Source organism: Lactuca sativa, chromosome 8, assembly GCF_002870075.4.
Source record: "Lactuca sativa cultivar Salinas chromosome 8, Lsat_Salinas_v11, whole genome shotgun sequence".
NCBI lineage: Eukaryota > Viridiplantae > Streptophyta > Magnoliopsida > Asterales > Asteraceae > Lactuca > Lactuca sativa.
This window is the reverse complement of record NC_056630.2, coordinates 146,532,217-146,551,381: the sequence shown is the minus strand read 5'-3', so window position 1 is coordinate 146,551,381 and position 19,165 is coordinate 146,532,217. Positions and strand designations below refer to the sequence as shown.

Here is a 19,165-nt window from a genome sequence, read left to right as displayed (position 1 = left end):
CGTACCTACACATCGAGTCCTTTCTTTGAAATTACACTTTAAACTCGTAAGTCGTACTCCTAAAATTCGGGATGTTACACTAAACCATTAAGACTTTCATGAAGTATTATTATACAAAAATAGACGAACTACTTTTGAACACATAACATTATCAACAACCAACAACATTACAAGTCAACAACCTTTGTTTGATGAAAATTAAAACATTCACTTTAGAAACATAACTTTATGAATTATGAGTTCGATTCACAAATATATAATCAGTTTTATAATTCAATTCATAAAGATAACTGAATAGGTAATTCCTTTAGTACTTGTTTTCTTGCTTATAGATGCAAAAACATACATCTATAAGATTATTTTACCTCAGTTTAGCACCTCAGAAAAAAATATGAAAACAGAACACCGAAAGAATGAAATATATTTACAACAAATCTGATAAAAAAAATTCACAAAAAACTTGATATGTGAGAAATCAGAAGTCTCAACTAATTACTAAACATAACTACATACTAGCAACCACAAATTATATGTGAGAAGTGTAGATTACCGAAGGTGGGGTCATGGAGATGAAATTAGGGTGTCGATAGGTGGATTAAGACAAGTGGAAGGCATAAAGGCAGGTGGTAAAGGCAGACGACGACAGGCGGAAGTCAGTTGTGGTCTTGTCGCCATTCGATTGCTAGAACCTAGAGAGGGGTGTAAACTGTGATTAATGAAGACAAATAGAAGGGCATTGGCAGGTTGAAGGCAACTAGTGGCCGGTGAATGTGTCGTCGACGAAGCTGATGAAGGGAATGGTCGACGTTGAGTCTTGGCATCTTAGGTTAGTTAGGTGGTACTATGAGAGAACTGAGAAGTCGATGTGAAGGCTGAAGTTGTATGTATGAAGTGAGATTGAGGAAGGAAAGTAGGAAACCCCAAAATTACATAATCTACTCTCTCTCTCTCTCTCTATATATATATATATATATATATATATATATATATATATATATATCTATATATATATATATATATATAACTTGTTTATATTAATATACAAAGGGGGCCCTCGCTGGAATACGGGATGGAAATGCCCACTCCCGACTTCGATCACGAAAGTAAATGGGGTTTAATCTCGCCCCTGCCTCTGCTCTCTCTCCCTATTTTTTTTAAATTAGTCCCGTACGGTATCATAGTCTCACAGGAATGGGGTCCCATGGGGGTTTTTGACATCCTAGCTAAAATGATCATCTAATACACATAACTCGAATGAAAAGGTAATAAAGACTAAAACTTTAACATGATAGGGTGATAATTCATCAAACACAATAAAAGCCAATTAAAATTATCATAAAAGCATGAAATCAACAAATAGGTTTATGGTTCATGATCCCTAACAGAAGTTTAGGGTGATTAACCTATAACTAAAACAGAAGCAAACAAGAAATCAAATGTAAGTAGAATAGACATGATACAAATCTAGCAAACTAAATGAATTGATGATGTTTTGTTTTCAATTCTCTCCAAAACTTGAATGCAAATCTTAAACATAATAAATACCTTTTGTTCTATAATGAGCATAAAATATTAAAATATGATGTAATATATATATATATATATATATATATATATATATATATATATATATCACTCCCCATTATCATTTCGGTAAAGTGCTAGAGCTTTTTGCAAGATTGTTTCATCGTTTGCACCATTTTTGCCATTGCTGCATCAAGCTCGCAAATATCGTGTTAAACTCCATGACAACTTTGTTGGTGTTCCTCCACTTTGAGTAAATTTGATTTTATTTTTGTAGTCTTCAAGCTTCGTTTTCGAGAGAAAACATCTAGTAACTTTCATGTAAAAAGTTGGCTCATCTTGGTAGTTCCCGACCTTTGTGTGTTTTGAAACATCTACCAACGCACGAGCCAACGCCGCTTTTCCTCCGGTGTCCAACTCTTGGAAGGTGTCTTTTTTTTTCTTGGGTTATGGTTGATGTCAAATATCTTCCAGCACAGAATCCTTTTCGGGTACGACCTCAGGTTGAGAGTTAGTTTCAAATTTGGTTTAGGATTTGAATTAAAATCGCAAGTCGGGAAGTTTGTTAAATGGGTTGAACTCATTTTTCGGTTGAGATTGTACTTGAGATTGAAATTGAAATTGTAGTTGAGATTAAGATTGAGATTGAAATTGTGGTTGGTTATGAATAGGATATAGAGTGCACTATGCACTAGGATAATGGTAGTTTAGGAGGTGCATCACTTTGATTTTGAATGAAGGTAGGTGACGAAGGCGAGTTTCGAATTTGGTTTGTGTTTTGGATATTTTTCTTGCTCGTTCTTGAAGTTTTTGAGTTGGATGGAGAATCTTTTTTTTTTTCTTCACAAAATATGGAGATTGTTTGAGTGAAAAGTTGACGGTTGTGTGTTATAAAATAAGATAATTGTTGTTATTTATAAAGATTGTAAAAATGTGAAAAAACAATAATATTTTAGAAAAACAGGTATAAAGTTTGAAATTTCAAAATTATACACTCCCTCTCATCGGTAAGCAACTATCGAGTAGGCCTCCGAACTCGGCATGCTGACTTTGAGGTGCAGTGTTTGCTGAGTCCAACTCGGAATTTGCCAAGTGGGTGTCTAGTCTACTCTTTACAACCTAATAAGCTTAAAAAGTGTTTGACAAACTAATAAACAATTTTAGAAACTTTTTTTTTTTTTTTGTTACCTTTCAAAAAATCATTTTGTTGAATAAGTTAAATTGTAACTTTTCAAAAATAACTTATATACCTAAAATAACTATAAGATAATTATAAATTACTTGAAATATTTGTTGAAAAAAGATTTATCAATTTATAACTATTTAACACCACATAATCTAATCCAAGTATTTTTTTTTAAAAAACTCGTACTATTACTATATAAACTAATAAATATGTTTATAAAAAAATATTTATTAAGTTAAAAATCTAATCCCAAACACCCCTTTAAAAGATTTCTTCGCCATATCCTTAAAAAACAATAGCGGGTTTGAAAAACCAAAATGATTCAAGTCATCTCAAGTTTCAGTACTTCACACATTTGGTCCCTATAATTAGGTTTTAGCCTAGATCCACCCAATATGGTTTATTTCTCACACCAGGTTTTTTAATTTATGCATTAAACCCCCCACAATATCCTAAACACGAAATGAAGGTTTAAAATAAGAGAAAAGACAATAGTTAAATATTACCTACCTTAATTTCACTCATTGGAAAAATTTTCCAACACTTTAGATATGTCCAATACTTAAATAAGCTAACACTATCACCAAGTTCTAATAGATCTTCCATCTTATAAGTTTCGATCTTGAGATTTTAGCGAATAGACTTACATTAACTTAAATATTTCCCCAAATGGTTAACTTTTAATTCAATATATACTCCCAATGAAATTCGGTAATCACATAATATAACCAAAAGTCACCCTTTATAACAATTAAGGTATTAAGTACAAAATATCAATGTACACTATAAATTTCCAACATACATTAGTTCTTTACTTCTCTTATATTGTGAAACATTGATAAGAGAGATATCTAGATCGAACTATTATTATCATTCATATATTAATCAACAAAATAATAACAATAAGTTTGTAAAATATGTAAAATAAAGTAGTTGTAGTTGGACTAGATAAAACGGGCTAGAGCATCCCAACAATCCATTCGGGGGCCCGATTCGAGTTCTTAGCTGCAACCAAACCCTAGAATCATTCTATAAGTAGAAACGCATAATCAATCAAATCTCATCGCTCTTCTCTGTTTACTATAACATCTAGGGTTTATTGATTAGGTTTTCTGATCGAAGGTTAGATCATTCTGTTATGGTTTTTCCCCATTTTTAATTTTCGATTTGGTTTTGTTCTTATCCAATTTGATCGAATCGTTTTTACTAGGTTTTCAGTTTTTTCATTAAAAGGGCTATGACGACTCCATGTGATAAGGTCTCGTTCGTCGTAATGGTGATGCAAATCACCTTGCCGACCAAACTGTTATATCACCACCCATAAACTGAGTCCACTGTTTTCCTTCTTCCATGAAAGTTTTGCGCAAATCTTTTTCTTTGATTATCATCTGCTTCTTATTCTATGTTCTTAGTGATTTCAGTTTTTATTTTTTTCCCTGAAATTGGCCGATGATTAAATTCTAAATCAAAGACAAGCATATGTCTGAACTAAACCATGTTGTTAAATCTAATCTTCTCTATGAGGCCATTAAATTTTTAACCTTTAATTGTTTTTTCACCAGCCAATGATGATTGTATTGATGTTTGCGTAAGAATGATAAATCATGATTACACAAAATACTGCCTTCCTTCTGAGGCGTTTTGATTTTTTTTTTAATCTGTTTGTGGAAATTGAGAGGTTCAAGTGATGATTTTGCATAGTTCAAATGATACTCTGTGATTAAACATCTTTTTAGTCTTTCGCTCCTATCTGATGAACCCTAAAATTCGTTCCTTTTTATTTATTTATAAGTTTTAAATCGATTGAAAAGGGATAATGACGACTACATGTGATAAGGTCTCGTTCGTCGTAATGGTGATGAATAATCACCTTGCCGACCACTCTGTTATATCACCACCCATAAACTGAATCCCAATTTACTGTTTTTTTATGCTTTTTTATCTGTTTGTTCAATTTCATTTTTTCTTGGCAAGTGATTAAGAAAATCTTACACAATGACAAGCATATGTCTGAATTTATTCATGTTGTAATTCTTATCTATGATGCCTTGTATTCTTATTGTTTTTCTTGGTATAATGTTTTATTTACATCTGATTTATTTTGTTTATTGTTTGGTATTTGTTGCATCTCTAGAGGGTATTTGTGTGAAGAAAGCAATTGATATTCAAGACGCCTATGTTAGAAAGTGTTCGTGTTAAGCATATCAACACATATCTGCTCCGATGATATGTATTTTATATGTTTTGTGTAAATGTGAGTTTTTGTGATATGGATTCTCTATGTATCTCTTAGGTAAACAAATTTAATATTTTGATTCAACTTTAGAAAAGACTATATATATAGATCAAAGAACATGTACATAACTTCTTGTGTTGAGATGGGAATACAATGTGTATGAATCTAGGCATTCTTTATACAGAAATTACACAATTCTTGATTACAAATTCTTCATAATCAATTCAAGAGGCTTTCTACTCATATCCATAGTTTACTAACCTCAAAACACCAATTTGTAAGTGCTCATGTGTCCATAAATTGCAACTTGCACTTTAACTTGAACCTTATTGTTAAACATTGTCATGGCTTTCACCCCAAATCGACATCTATGTGCAATCAAAATCGACTTTCTTGTCAAACTACTCAAGCTTTCAGTTGAAAACGTTGACCTTTTGACCACAATTCCGCTTCTTGATTTCATACCCGAATCAATTATTTCATCATCATTTTCATTATATTCATCATCATCGTCTTCTTCAACATGATCCATTATCCTTTGAACTTCATTATTAACACCAATAGCACGCCATGAATCTGCAACAAGCTCAATAGTGTTCTTCTGTGGAACAATCCCTTTTTCCTCCATGATCTGCAACAACTCTTCTGCTTTCCATGGTTGTCTTGCTTCTCCATACCCCCAAATCAAAGTTTCAAAAGTTTTCAAATTAGGTGAAATACCCATTTTGCCCATTTCATTGAAAACCCTGATAGCATAATCCATCTTTCCTGCACTACACCATCCACTAATGATAGTAGTGAAGATGACAACATTTGGGCTTACATTTGATTCTTTCATAACTTGCAAAAGTGATTCGGCTTTCTTGGGTTCTCCAGCTCGAACATAGCCTTTAGCTAAGATACTGAATGCATGAATGTCTGGTTCTATTCCAGCTTTCATCATGTCATCAAAGATATCTTGACATTTTTCCATTAATCCTACTGAACTCCATGCATTCATAATCGTGCTGAATGTAATCACATCTGGTTTCACCCCGAATTCCTCCATCAACTTTAGTGCCTAAAAGATTTCATGTAAAACATAATCAGTTTCAAGAACACATTTTTAGATTTCTTAAATTCAAGATTCATGTGAACATAATCAGTTTTTGATGATCTTTAAGAACATATTTTTAAATTTCTTAAATTCAAGATTCTTGAAAGCTCAAAAGTAAAAAGGCATAGATTTCTTAAATTTTGAAAATTGAAGAACACATTTTTAGATTTCTTAAATTCAAGATTCTAGAAAGCTCAAGTTAAAAGGGAAAATTACATAATAGATTTCTTAAATTCAAGAACCCATTTTTAGATTGCTTAAAAAGATACTTGAAAGCTCAAAAGTAAAAGGGCAAATTACATGAAGGTTTCTTAAATTCAAGATTCTTGACTTTTCAAGAACCCATTTTTAGATTTTCTTAAATTCAAGATTCTTGAAACCTCAAAATTAAAACGGTAGATTACATAATAGATTTCTTAAATTCAAGATTCTTGATTTGAAAAATAAAGTATAAGCGATCTTATCCAAAAGTTGCCCAAAATAGTTTTCCCAAACTAAAAAATATAGTTCTACGTATCTTGTTTAGTTCACACGTGTAAACATGCATACACATACATACATACATACACATATACATACATGCATACCTCATCAACTCCATCAGAATCTGAAGTATCAAGAAACCCTTTGATGAGCGAATTGAAGACAACATCATTTGGAGGCACTCCAAGATTCTTCATTCTATAAACAAATCTCATAGCATCCATCATATTACCTTCTCTACAATACCCATTAACTATAATCCCACACGTTCGTTTATTTGGCGCTACTTTATGATACTGCATCTGAAAAATCATCTCTTCAGCTCTATACGTATCTCCATTCATAGCATAAGCTTTCGCAATCGTATTATACGTCACAACATCAGGTTTTATACCAAAAACAACCATCTTATCCACAACATTCCAAGCTTCTATAATATTCCCCTTACTACACCAAGCTTGAGCGATAATATTAAACGTTCTATCATTCGGCTTCACTTTCTCTTCAGTTGTCATTATTTCCAATAACTTTAAACATTCTTCGGGTTTCCCAATGATTCCAAGTCCTTTAACTAAAGTGTTTAAAGTGCTTGTTGTTGGCTTACATCCACTATCCTTCATTTTCTTGTACATTTTCATGGCTTCTTTCATGTTTCCGGATTCAGAAAAGGCGTTGATGATGGCGTTGAAGAAGATGGAATCGGGTTTTAATCCGTTGGATTCGACTTTTGAAAGGAGAGATGGAATGGAATTGAAACGCTTTTGGAGTGTTAAAGCTGCGAGGAGAGTTGTGTATGTGACTAAAGTTGGAATGTGTCCATCTTCGATTAAATCTTTCATGATTGATTGGACTTCTTGTGGCTTTTTTCTTTCTATCAAGATCTTCATTAGTTTTGTTCTTGATCGAACTATTTGGCAACTGTTGTTTTTTTCTTCCATGCAGATGTTGCAACGTGATTGAGTTCTTGAACTTACAACTGCTGAAACTGTTCCCGAATGGATCTTTTCATCAAGATGTGTTTCCTACAATGTATACATATCATCAAACTTAACAAGACACAACTTTTTGATAGTTTTTTTTTAGGTTTACAATAAAAGATATAGTATTATGGAGTTCATTCATTTTCTCTCACTAGACATTTCTTGATCTTGCTTTGATATCATGTTAGATAAAAGGAGAAAGATAACAAGATGGATTTTAAGTTTTGATGTACCATGGTAGTTGATGCTTGAATCTTTGACTTGCTTGTGATTGGTCCATTTCGGCGCTTCTTGATGATGACAGAATGTAACCTTTCTTTACCATTTTCTCCCATTTCACACAATTTTATGAAACAAACTTTCACCTCAAATTCATGATCTTATTCTTCTTGGGACATCCTAAAGAGAATCAGTAAGAAAGTAAGTGAAACAGGACATGAAAATGCAAGATTCTATGAATATAATGTTCAAGAATACCCCATTCAGGATATGACATGCTCGTTTGTGTAAAAGACTAGAATGCCCTAATTGTCAACTTCATCAAATAGCCCTAGAAAGATTTTTACAAACATAAAGACTCTTTGCTTGTTCAGAATGACCCAATTTCTCAACTCTAGGTTCAATTATTCTTCATTTCCAAGAATGATGGAAATTGAACTATAATCATCGCACCCTACTTCAAGATTTCGTTTTTAAACGTGAAATGAAACAAATAAACCCAAAATTCTTATTGGAAATGAATGAAAACCTTCAAAGAACAGAGCTTTAATCATCAAAGAACAAAATATCAAGCAAAATGTGCTAATTGACACTTAATTTGCTAAAATAGGTCCACTCTTCTTCATTTCCAAGAATCATGGAAACAGAACTCTAATCATCCAATCCTAATCCAAGATTTCATTTTCAATTTTGAAATGAAGCAAATAAACCTAAAATGCTTATTGAAATTGAATCAAAACCCTCAAAGAACAAAGCTTTCTACATCAAAGAATCAAATATCGAGCAAAATGTGCAGATTGAAACTTGATTGTAGAGAGAGAATACCTGTTTGAGTGAAGCAGGATGCAAGGGAGACTGGGTATGCATGATGGAAGATGAATATATGTTTTTTGCATGTAAGAAATCGTTGTCTACTCTCATTTAGGTGAAATCTTATCCACAAATATTATCAAGAAAATTTAAAATTAGTTTTGAATTTTCTTGAGGTTGCTAATGAAATGAGCAAATAAATACCCTGTTTCTTTTTCATATTTTCTGGAGCTTATTTGGCCACGTCTTGCTTTTTACCCTTCAGAAAAGTGTTCAAGATTGAAATCCCACGCCATTAATTTACAAAAACAGTCCTTAGATTACTTAAAAAGTGAAACTTTTTGTTCGGAGCCGAAAATGTAAATAAACCAATAGTTTAGGACCATTCATGTAATTCACTCTTATCACTTCTTGAAAAAAACTCACACTTTACCCCTGTGGATAGAGTAGTTGCTAACGGAGATTTATCTCTCTTAAACCTCCGTAGAAAGGCAGTTGGTGGCGGTGGTTTGCGGCGGCGGTAGTTGTGGTAGGTGTGGGTTCGTACTTCTGATTATCTTTTCAGTTGCATTGTTTTGCAAGAAGAGTTGAGATATGGCGGCGATTTACACCTCCGTGCGTTCCTTCACACCTTGTTTGACTTCGGTATCTCCGCCATCTTCATCGCTAGTTACAGGAACTTCAAGACTATCTTCATCATCATACATCGCTCCTTCATCAATTTCGAGGTTTCCAAGATGTGCTTCCGCTCATCGGACGGCGTCGGCGGCGATGGTTGTTTGTATGGCCCCAGACGAAGAGAAATTGACTCGTCGGAACCCTCTTGATTTCCCTGTGGTATGTTTCTGTTCCCTCTTTCTATCTGTATATGTGTAGAAATTTAGGGTTCTAATTATTTGTCGACATCTTCTTCGTAGTTCTTCATCAATTGATTTGTGAAAGCAGAAAGCATAACCTTAGATTGGGATTGTTTAATTGAAAGTATCCATTTCAAGCTTGTATGATGTTAGAAGCTGAATTTACTCATTTCTAAGAATATAGTTTTTGCATAGTACTGGTTTTCTTGAAGCAACATGTTGAGGATGAACACTAATTCTACCATAAATCCCCATTTTCAGCTTTATCTCAAAAACCCTAATGTTATCCCACACCCAACAATTCTGTTCTTGAACAAAAACACAGTTATTCTTACATTTTCTTGAATAATAGCATAAAAAGCAACCACATTTATCATCCTAGGTCCCTAAACCCTAAATGTAACCACAATAAAGATTTGTTCAAGTTGCGCTTAGAATTGTTTCTTGAACTTTGTATATTAAAATGAGATGCATAAAGCATTGTGTGCTTTGGATTTGAATAGTATGAATGAAACATGTAGTGAATTGTGGCAGGAATGGGAAAGGCCAAAACCAGGAAGAAGACCTGATATATTTCCACAGTTTAGTCCAATGAAAACTCCATTGCCACCACCATCACCATATGACCCTCCTGCAGAAGATGAGGAAGAAGATGAGGAAGAGAACAAGGAAGAAGAGGAAGAGGATCCTGATAAAGAACAATCAGACAAGTAAACTAAACATGGTCTTAGATTCGTTCATCCATTTTTGTGCTCTTTAAATTGTGAGATAGATAGGTTGAAATTTGAAAAGAAGTTAATGGTCGTTAGGAGACATTGTAATGGACTAATGGCTAAACGATGATTCTTGGTTTTTGTTATGGAAAAATTCTTAAAAATGCAACTGGAAACATACTGGTTGAGGTGCATAATACTAAAAATTCTGGGGTTTAGCTAATTCAAAAATACTTGGTGGTCGGCTATATACATGAAACATGATTCGTCCATCGTTTAAGTGTTAAAATATATGTTTAGTTTCTATTTTTAAAAATTAACTCAGGTTGTCTCTCTTATGTTTAAAACTTACACGTTTTGCCCCTACTTGACCAGAAATGATAATACTCTTCTTCGCCATTTATTTTTTGATTTCTTTTTAGTTTGTTTATTATTTTTAATATAAAAAAATATATATGGACCACCACACCCCAATCACTCTGCCTTCAACCTGTCCATATTCTCTTCCTATGTTAACTATGTTCTTGAGTTTCGACCAACATAAAAATAAGAACGTCCACATAGATAACCAATTTCTGAAACGATTTCTCAAACTGGAGGCCACTAATTTTATGCAATCTAAAACCTATAGATTTCTATTTCAGAGAAGAAGATGTAGGATTCGTGTTTCAATTTTTCTAGGATTTCGATTGTTTGGGATTTTTGCATCTGGGATTTCAGGTTCACATTAGCAGATAGAGGTGAAGGAGGTAGGAGGCAGGGTCTACATTCGTCTCTAAGAGAGGTGAAAGAAGGTAGGTGGGGGCCATTGCCAGAATAACACCACCACTACCAGAGGTGATGGTGGAAACGATTTCCAGAACATTGCCACTGTCATTGTCGTCTGCACCTCACTGTCTTCGCACAATCGCTGCAAGCTCCCTCCCACCCCAATCTTCGCCGCCTGCACATCACTGCCTTCGCACAATTGCTGCAAGCTCCCTCCCACCCCGATCTTCCGACATAGATTTGAACTTCGTCAACAATTGGATCGTCTCAGATCTATATTGCCATCATTTCTTACCCCGTTGTTAATGTCGTGATTTTCGATGCAACAAAAATAGGGTTGTCGATGCATCATCATCATCTCTCTCTCTCTCTCTTACTCACCTGTCCCCATCAGGTGAGAGAGAGAGAGAGAGAGAGTTTGATGGTGTCAGTGGTCTGCTCAAGAGGGTGATAGTATGTGGCGGTCATAATGTTCCCGATTTCCGGTGATGGTTCCAAACTTCTTTTCTGTGAGAGAGAGAGAGAGTTGATGTTAATGGGCCTTTTTTTAATTTTTATATTATAAATAATAAACAAACCAAAAAAATAAAAGAAAGGGCAATATAGTCATTTCAGGTCTATCAGAGACTAAGCGTGTAACATTTAAACTTATAATGGACAGTCTGAGTTGATTTTTAAAAAATATGAATTAAACGTGCAATTTAAAACTCACATCAGTGACCAACTTTGTAATTTACTCAAAAAAAATATGAAAAATTAAATATTCTTCTACATTTTGTTCTTACACATCTTTCTACTTAGAGCATCACAATGATGAGTTCAATGAGAGAGTTGAATGAGGTGACAAGTCTATGTGTCATTCAATGGGTAAAACCCATCATTGTGAGATGCCGCGTTGACATTCAATGGATTTGGAGTTCAATGACCATTAAACTCTTCAATGGGAAAAATGAAAGTTTTTAATTCTTAAATATTTACTATAAATTACACTTTGTAACATTCTATTGATATTGAACTTTGTAGAGTTGAATGCATTGTAGGAAAAAAATGATAAATTTGTATGGATTGTAAAAAGATGATGTGACAATTCATTGAACTCTATGGAGTTCAATGCATTGTTGTGGGTGCCCTTATATATAATAATAATATGTGGACAATACACCACTAATTTACTCTTAATCACATCTTTCAAATTTGACACTTGTCTTTATAGAAATAAAAAATAAGGGATATTTGATTTCTGAAAAAATATTGTTGGTGGCCTGCGATATAAATATGAAGCATGATAACCCTAAGACAAATTTCACTTTGACAGTTGTATAAAGGGCTATGGTTTAACCATTTTTACCACGATTTCCGCCGATTAAATATTAACAAAGTTTAAATGTATAGCCTTTCAACAACTTACATATTTTAAGAAAATCTATCTAGGTAGGTAGCATGGGTGTCACAAACTAAACATATTGTTTACTTGTTTAATTATTTTGTTTATATGATTTTTTTGCTTAATTTGGTTATTTTATCTGTTAAATTAGAGGGTGTTTGCTATAGCTTTTGAGAGACCAAAAATCCTTTTATGAAAAGATCAAATGTAAAAGATGTTTGGCAAAACATTTTAAAAAGCTACTTTTGAATTTTGAATAGAAGGAAAATCAACTTTTTGGAAAAGTCAGGAAAACCCGACTTTTGCAATTTTTCCAAAAAAGACTTTTAGCTTTTAAAAACCAAACACCCCTTAGTAAATAAACAGTATATTATATTTAATTTATATTCATAAACCCAAATCTGAAATTAATAATATTTAATTTTATATAATCAACAAATAAAACGTCATCGACCCCACACAATGATGAATGAAAATAATTTTACTAAGTGAGAAGTTATGAGTTATGACTATGACAAAAGAAAAAGCCCAAGAAGAAAATTTCCAAATACTAGTTGGCTTGATTGGCTCATGGGTCATGGTCTCGGGCCTAGTTCATTTTATTTTTATTTTTTGGGAATGGCGATGAACTTTGAAGTTTGAAGTTTGAACTATTAAATTGTAAATTTGTAATTGTTAAATTAGTGGATGAAGTGTGAACTATTAATTGTAATTGTTAAATTTCAGTTTCTTATTTCAGGGTGGCATATACCCTTTAAAAATAGTCAGAATATATAAATTGGTAAAATATAAATTCATTAAACTGAAGTTAAACAAATGAGTTAAGATAATAAATTAACTTTTTAGTTTTTAGATGACTGAATAATATCCCTTCATATTTTGAGCAATTTTGTCTTCCTCTGAAAAAATATATTATATTTTGATTTTTCGAAGAGACATTGGAGTTGGTTTTTCGTAATATTTAGTGGTTAGAGGCTTAGAGCTTTGGAATATAGATCATCCAATCGAGTTGCTTGTCTTTATGTTTAAAATTTAGGGATTTGGTTTGGAGCTTCCACTAGAGTTGTTTTTTTTATACTTGGACTTACATTACGCCTTGAAGTTGAACTACTGCATAAATGAGCTTTTTGTTTTTATTTCATTAGTCAATATAATGTGATTTGATATTGGTGTCTGTATTACATTAAACAAATCGGTTGTTGTATTTCGGAACGAGACCAAATGATACCCTTCCATGGTATAATCAATATATGTGGGAGAGAATAGTAGGGGAAGCATGGAGGCAAAGTTTAAAATTCTATAGAGTTTAACATGTTTAACATCTCTTTACAAACGATATTTGGGTAAAAAAAACATATATATTTTTTTTATTGGAATAGGACCATAATGGACGAATATGGGTCAAATTGACTCGCTGATCGCCGATCACCGATCATGGACATGAAATGGGATGCGTCGAACTTGGTTTCATGCCTCAACCTTGGCCTCTTGCTTCAACACTTTAGACCTCCGATCTAATTTTTTTTTTTTTTTTTGTCTTCAAGCACATTTTGTTTTAGACTTTCTAGCTTCAAACATCACACATTTGTCTAAGGTCCCAACTTCAAACTTTAAGTGTTTGTCTAACAATTTGAAACTTCAAACTATTTAATGAATGCAATCTTATATAATCTTCAACCAAGAATATTGGCATGCATTAGTCCAAATCATAAAAGAAATCTTGTCATGATTTGTCATACAACGGTGGATCATGGTAGTAGGCGTGCGAATAAATTGAGCATCGAGCTGGTTATAAATAAATGAAGTTTTCTCCTGTTTCCTTACACATTTTTTTTTGTTCCTCCAACATTACCTTATCATTTCCTTAATACATCTATCGGTAGAAGAATATTGCCATCGAGAATGTAACCAGTGAGGGTATGAGTGAGTTCATTCAACCATGACTCCTCACTCCTCAGAAATTAGATATGATCATAAGGAAATTTTTGGGCTTGTGCCTCATGGTTGGGGCCATTATGCCTAAGCTGACTCAATGAAGGACACATTTCATGGGTACGGTTGGTATGTATTCTATATTTTTGGAAGCATGACTTTATCTTCATACTTAAGATCTTTTATGTGATTTGTTAGCTCATTATGGAACTCACTTAATCCTACTGGAACTTAATGTAGTGTCTCGAATATATACTTTCAATCTCTTGTGTAAAGCCAAGATAATTGACCCCACCATTAACCTCTTTCAGGTATTTTATAGAATTTATGTAAGTGGAGATTGATACACATTTAATAGGCCTAAGGGTGTTAATAATATTGTTTTTGACTTAATAACAATGTTGTAAAGTGTAACACTTGCGTTCACATTGTTTAAACTTAATTGTAGCAATGACCTATGATGGAATTTTGAAGGAAAGTCTATGCCATGACCTGACTAAGGAAGGCCACGACGTTGCAGCTGATCAAGCCCAATCCCATGACTATTTTACGGTTTCCTTCATAAATAACCCCCTCTAAATCGATTATAGGGTTCATTTCTCGGCCTCTACCCCCCTTAACCTCAGAAAAACCCTAATCATTTCCCTCCTGGTGGTTTTGGTGCTTTTGAAAGGAAGTGGGGAAGAATTGGTGCAATGATTAAGCAAGCAACGCCTTATCATCTTGGTTATCACCTTCTGCACCATTTGTAAGGATCCAAGTCTCTACCTTTTGAGTTATTCTCTTAGATCTAGGTTGTTTTGGTTTCTTTTCGGTTTATATAGTTGATTTGAGTGAATGTATGGAATAAAGTTGGCATCTTTATTGCTCTCTAGTGTCCTTTGAGCATCATATCTTACGGATATGAAGTTTGGTTGTGATTTGTGAATCTTGCATGAGTTTTAGGTCATTTTCTTGCCATTTGACCTAAGTTGAGTTAAGGATATACATGGGGCATGCATGTCCATCAAGAAATCATTGTTATGGATCTTTGTTACCCCTCTTAGCTTCTGGAAGAGTTGGGGTTAAGGAAATTTTCAGATTAAGGACTTAATGGTTAAGACATTATGGATTTTGGCTTTTTTTGGGCCTAGGGTTTGAGATATTGATCCCTTTAGGTGTCTTAATGGATAAAGTTGAAAATTTTATTCATTTAGACCATAGTTTGGAATAGACCTGAGCTTTGGAGCTCTTGGAATCAAGGAAATTAGCTTAATCCATTAAGTTGTTGGAAACCCAATGCCTACGACGCGGCCATAGGTCGCACAACGTGACGACTGGGAATTTTCGGTATGTTTGGCTGGGTTAAGGCCACGACGTAGCCAAGGAAGGCCACGACATGGCAGTCAGCTAAAGCCAACTCTGGACGTTGACTTTGATCATTGACTTTTGGCATGGGTTGACTTTTTGGTCAAGCTCTATTTTTAAAATGTAAACTTAGGTTTGCCTTGTGTGGATTGTTCGAAGGTGTTTTGCATCCATCTTTTAACAGTGAGAGCTATTGGTTGTGATCAGTGCGACGTTGCACGAGGCTTTTAGTTAAGATCGTGATTCAGGTGAGCCTCCTCACTGTACTCGTGGGTCTAAGGCACCAATATCGGCCCACTAGGATTTGTTATATGTTAGTTGTCTTTATGACTCTCGCATGGTATGTCGAGCTAGGCCCATTGTATGTTGGACTGGGCCCATGGATCAGGAAGGGCTAGGTACAATGTATGTTACATGCTAGTTGTCTTTGTATCCTCATGTTGTTCCCAAATTAGAGGAACAACCCAATTGGATGAGACTAAAAAGAGGGTTCTATGACCCTCTAGTTAACCTAAACTATTTTATTTTGGATTGGGATTGGAGTTGGTGCAGAAGCTTGAATCGGTCTCTTTTTAGTACCCTTTGGAGTGCTTGTTTGGCTCTACGCCTTTCAGCTTGATCTTACACAAAGGTGTTACTTTGTTTGTTTATCCCCCTTTTTTCCATCATCAGGATGATATTAGAAAATAAGGTAGTAGAAACAAAATTAGATGATCACTAGATTTCTTCAAGGATTGTGTTGGTTCACTTTCCGAATCGATATTTCTCTCATATACTTGGATTATGAGAAATTCGAACTAAGCTAATCCTTAAAGGAACAATCGATGTTATAGGCATAGAAGATCGATCAAAACAAGAGAGAATTTGATGAGTATATTTTTGTATGTCTAAAAAACGAGAGAGAAAATATGATATCTCTCAGAATTCAAACTGCTTTTGGATAAGGCGGTTAAGGGTTGATAATAACACGGAATTGCATTGAAACCCCCAAAATTCAATAACTTCTATTAAGATCCCTCTAGTAATTTAGTAATTTTTCCTAACATTGACCCTTGGAACCCCACAAGGGAGCGCAACCCCCTTGACCCCCCCCCCCCCCTTGGTCGTACCGAGATCAATTTAGATAATACAAGTGTGCACTCCACACCTCCAAACTTGTATTCAAACTAAGACACGATCCCCTTTGAGACATGTATAAACCGCATTACATAAAATGAATTGATGACATTAAAATCACTACCAAATGAGAGAGGCACATAGACAATACTTTTTAGTAGCTTAGTATTTAGTAGAGTTCTATCATGAGTTTGAAGAGAAGTAAATTAATACTTGGAAGGTTATATAGACTTGACCTGAGTGGAGAAGACATAAAAGATGCAAAATTCATGCCTTTAAGGATATAAAAGACATCATCAAGGTGTTTGGAAGAGATTTAAAGGTGGATTCAAGTATCCTAATATTCATAAAAAAGAAAATACGTGAATAATAAATACTCAATGTAGGTGGAATTTTTTTAAATTAGAAATGAGAGATTTATAATTTTCCGAGATTATTATCAATACTTCATCGTTAGCCTAACTTCCACTTTATAGAAGTTTTTATGTCGTCCTCCAATCTAAGCAACCAACCCTTATGATTTTTAGACCCTAAGTAACTGAAACTCTCATTTAGGGGTGAAACGTGATCCATGATAAAAACTACACTACTTCATCGTTCTGTTTCCAACTAAAATTGTACTAAAGATATTTATGTTATAGTTATGTTCAAATGTAACCCTTTCTCTTCTAGCATCGTCCTCCAATTATCCAACCTACTATTCAATATACTCATCGTCTTTACCATCAATATAATGTTATCGAAAAAAAACTTACACCAATACACATCTCCTTGAATCTCATGAAACATCTTATTCAAAATTAAAGTGATCATGTAGGTATAAGAGCTATTTATGATGAAGTCGGGTTTCACAAAGAAAGACTTCATATCCCTAGTTAGGGGTCGAACTGTGACATCCCCATTTTCACGGCCTGAAAAGACCAATTTTGTTTATGCTTTATAAAAATCAGAGTATCTCTTTTAATAAAAAATGTTACGGAATTTGTTCCCAGAAAAACACGATAAATACATTATCAAAACATTTTCGAAGAACCGTATTTTATTTATGTTAAAACGTTTGGGATGTCATCGTCAATACATAAACATAAACATAAACAGAACTTACAATTATTTACACTAGTGATCTACATCTCTTTAAATCTCTCAGTGTAATGTCACTTCATATCGTCACCTGTGATATAAATAAACTGAGTGGGTCAGGTTGGGAAACCTGGTGAGTACATAGGGTTTTCAACTCACAATAATATAATTATTATGTTCAATCATCAAACAATTAACCCAATTACCCATCCCCATTATCTTCTTTACTCTTAAGGATTTAACCTAAGATTCATCTATCCTGCATTCGTTTATTCCGAAATCCCTTACTTCCAGGGTTATAGGACTGGCACTAAATCCATAGCTGCCGATGTTCGTTCGTAAAGCACTAATTCCATAGCTGATATATCCTACTCATCGGGTACTAAATCCATAGCTACCAGTGTTCAATAGGTACTAAGTCTATAGCTACCAATTCCTAACAGGTACTAAATCCATAGCTACCAGCGTCTAACTAATAGGTACTAAGTCCATAGCTACCAATTCCTAACAGGTACTAAATCCATAGCTACCAACGTCTAACAGGTACTAAGTCCATAGCTACCGGTGTTTGTCCCATAGGCACTAAGTCTATAGCTGCCAATGTATACTCACATCATCTTCTATCTCTCATCATTCAACTACCCATCTCATACCCAACATATTCGTATATATAAAGTACGTATACAGTCTAAATCCTTTAAAACATGTATAAAACGTTCATCCAGCATAGACAACAAGTATTTAGATAATATGCACACATAGTTTATATAAAATACTTCATATGTATGTGTAAGATGAAAGGGACTATGCACTCACCTGAGTAGGTGGTGACTCGGCGCTTGGACAACACTTCATTACTCTTAACACACTTTTCCTTCGGCAAAACCTAGTATCATTGCCACTAGGGTTTAGTCTAATGATAACCGAGACTAATTAATAGTCTAGCTATTATTATTATTATATAAGCGTTAAATAACACTCAATATAACTCATAATAATAGCCCAAATAATTATTTTAAATACCTAATAACATTACTATATTGAAACATAAGCTACGCTAAAGATAGGGTAGGTACAACTCACTTACAGCGTGTTTTCTCGAAAACCGGGCTTCGCTGGAGTAGCGTTCCTGAGCCGAAAGGCTCTTTTCTCGGAGCCGTCGGGCACTCTGGGGCTTCCGCCTCGTGCTAAGGAGTTACCCTAGGCTTTGGGGGGGGGGGGGTTAGGGAGGCTTAGAGAGAGAGTTTAAAAAGAGAAAGATGAGGGTTGAGGGGTGAAGAAATGAGGGAACCCGACACCTCTATTTATAGGGTGAAATCCTGACGGACTCGCCGAGCCGGTTTACTGACTTGCCGAGTCAGTGCCACGTGTCATCACCTGATGGCTTTCCTTGGGGAGAAAGCCTTGGCCCATATTCAACCACGTCACCCTTTT

General features: G+C 34.3%; 2 protein-coding genes, 1 long non-coding RNA gene and 4 other non-coding genes across 8 annotated transcripts; 6 read left to right on the top strand and 1 right to left on the bottom strand.

Annotated features, from left to right (window-relative positions):
* The first annotated feature begins 3,673 nt into the window (after positions 1-3,673).
* Positions 3,674-5,133, top strand: LOC111918542 (uncharacterized). The gene is made up of 2 exons (XR_002859275.3): positions 3,674-3,832; positions 3,921-5,133. It is a non-coding gene; the product is annotated as an uncharacterized LOC111918542 (long non-coding RNA).
* Positions 3,943-4,043, top strand: LOC111918558 (small nucleolar RNA Z43). Its single transcript, XR_002859280.1, has one exon. It is a non-coding gene; the product is annotated as a small nucleolar RNA Z43 (small nucleolar RNA).
* Positions 4,271-4,349, top strand: LOC111918559 (small nucleolar RNA U83). The gene has a single exon (XR_002859281.1). It is a non-coding gene; the product is annotated as a small nucleolar RNA U83 (small nucleolar RNA).
* On the top strand, positions 4,386-4,472 carry LOC111918556 (small nucleolar RNA snR60/Z15/Z230/Z193/J17). Its single transcript, XR_002859278.1, has one exon. It is a non-coding gene; the product is annotated as a small nucleolar RNA snR60/Z15/Z230/Z193/J17 (small nucleolar RNA).
* Positions 4,522-4,623, top strand: LOC111918557 (small nucleolar RNA Z43). The gene has a single exon (XR_002859279.1). It is a non-coding gene; the product is annotated as a small nucleolar RNA Z43 (small nucleolar RNA).
* On the bottom strand, positions 5,052-8,705 carry LOC111918540 (pentatricopeptide repeat-containing protein At5g21222). 2 transcript variants are annotated; one of them, XM_023914192.2, is made up of 4 exons: positions 8,550-8,705; positions 7,739-7,904; positions 6,630-7,547; positions 5,052-6,006 (listed from the first exon to the last, which is right to left on the bottom strand). In XM_023914192.2, exons 2-4 carry the CDS (start codon positions 7,838-7,840, stop codon positions 5,209-5,211), a joined length of 1,818 nt encoding a protein of 605 aa, XP_023769960.1. In that variant the 5' UTR covers positions 7,841-7,904; positions 8,550-8,705; the 3' UTR covers positions 5,052-5,208. The 2 variants fall into 2 exon arrangements, with proteins under 2 accessions (XP_023769960.1, XP_023769961.1); XM_023914193.2 differs by having other exon boundaries at positions 6,630-7,526.
* Positions 8,706-8,964: 259 nt separating this feature from the next.
* Positions 8,965-10,280, top strand: LOC111918541 (uncharacterized). Its single transcript, XM_023914194.3, has 2 exons — positions 8,965-9,371; positions 9,926-10,280. The coding sequence occupies exons 1-2, from the start codon at positions 9,129-9,131 to the stop codon at positions 10,103-10,105; spliced, it is 423 nt and encodes a 140-aa protein (XP_023769962.1). The 5' UTR covers positions 8,965-9,128; the 3' UTR covers positions 10,106-10,280.
* Positions 10,281-19,165: the final 8,885 nt, after the last annotated feature.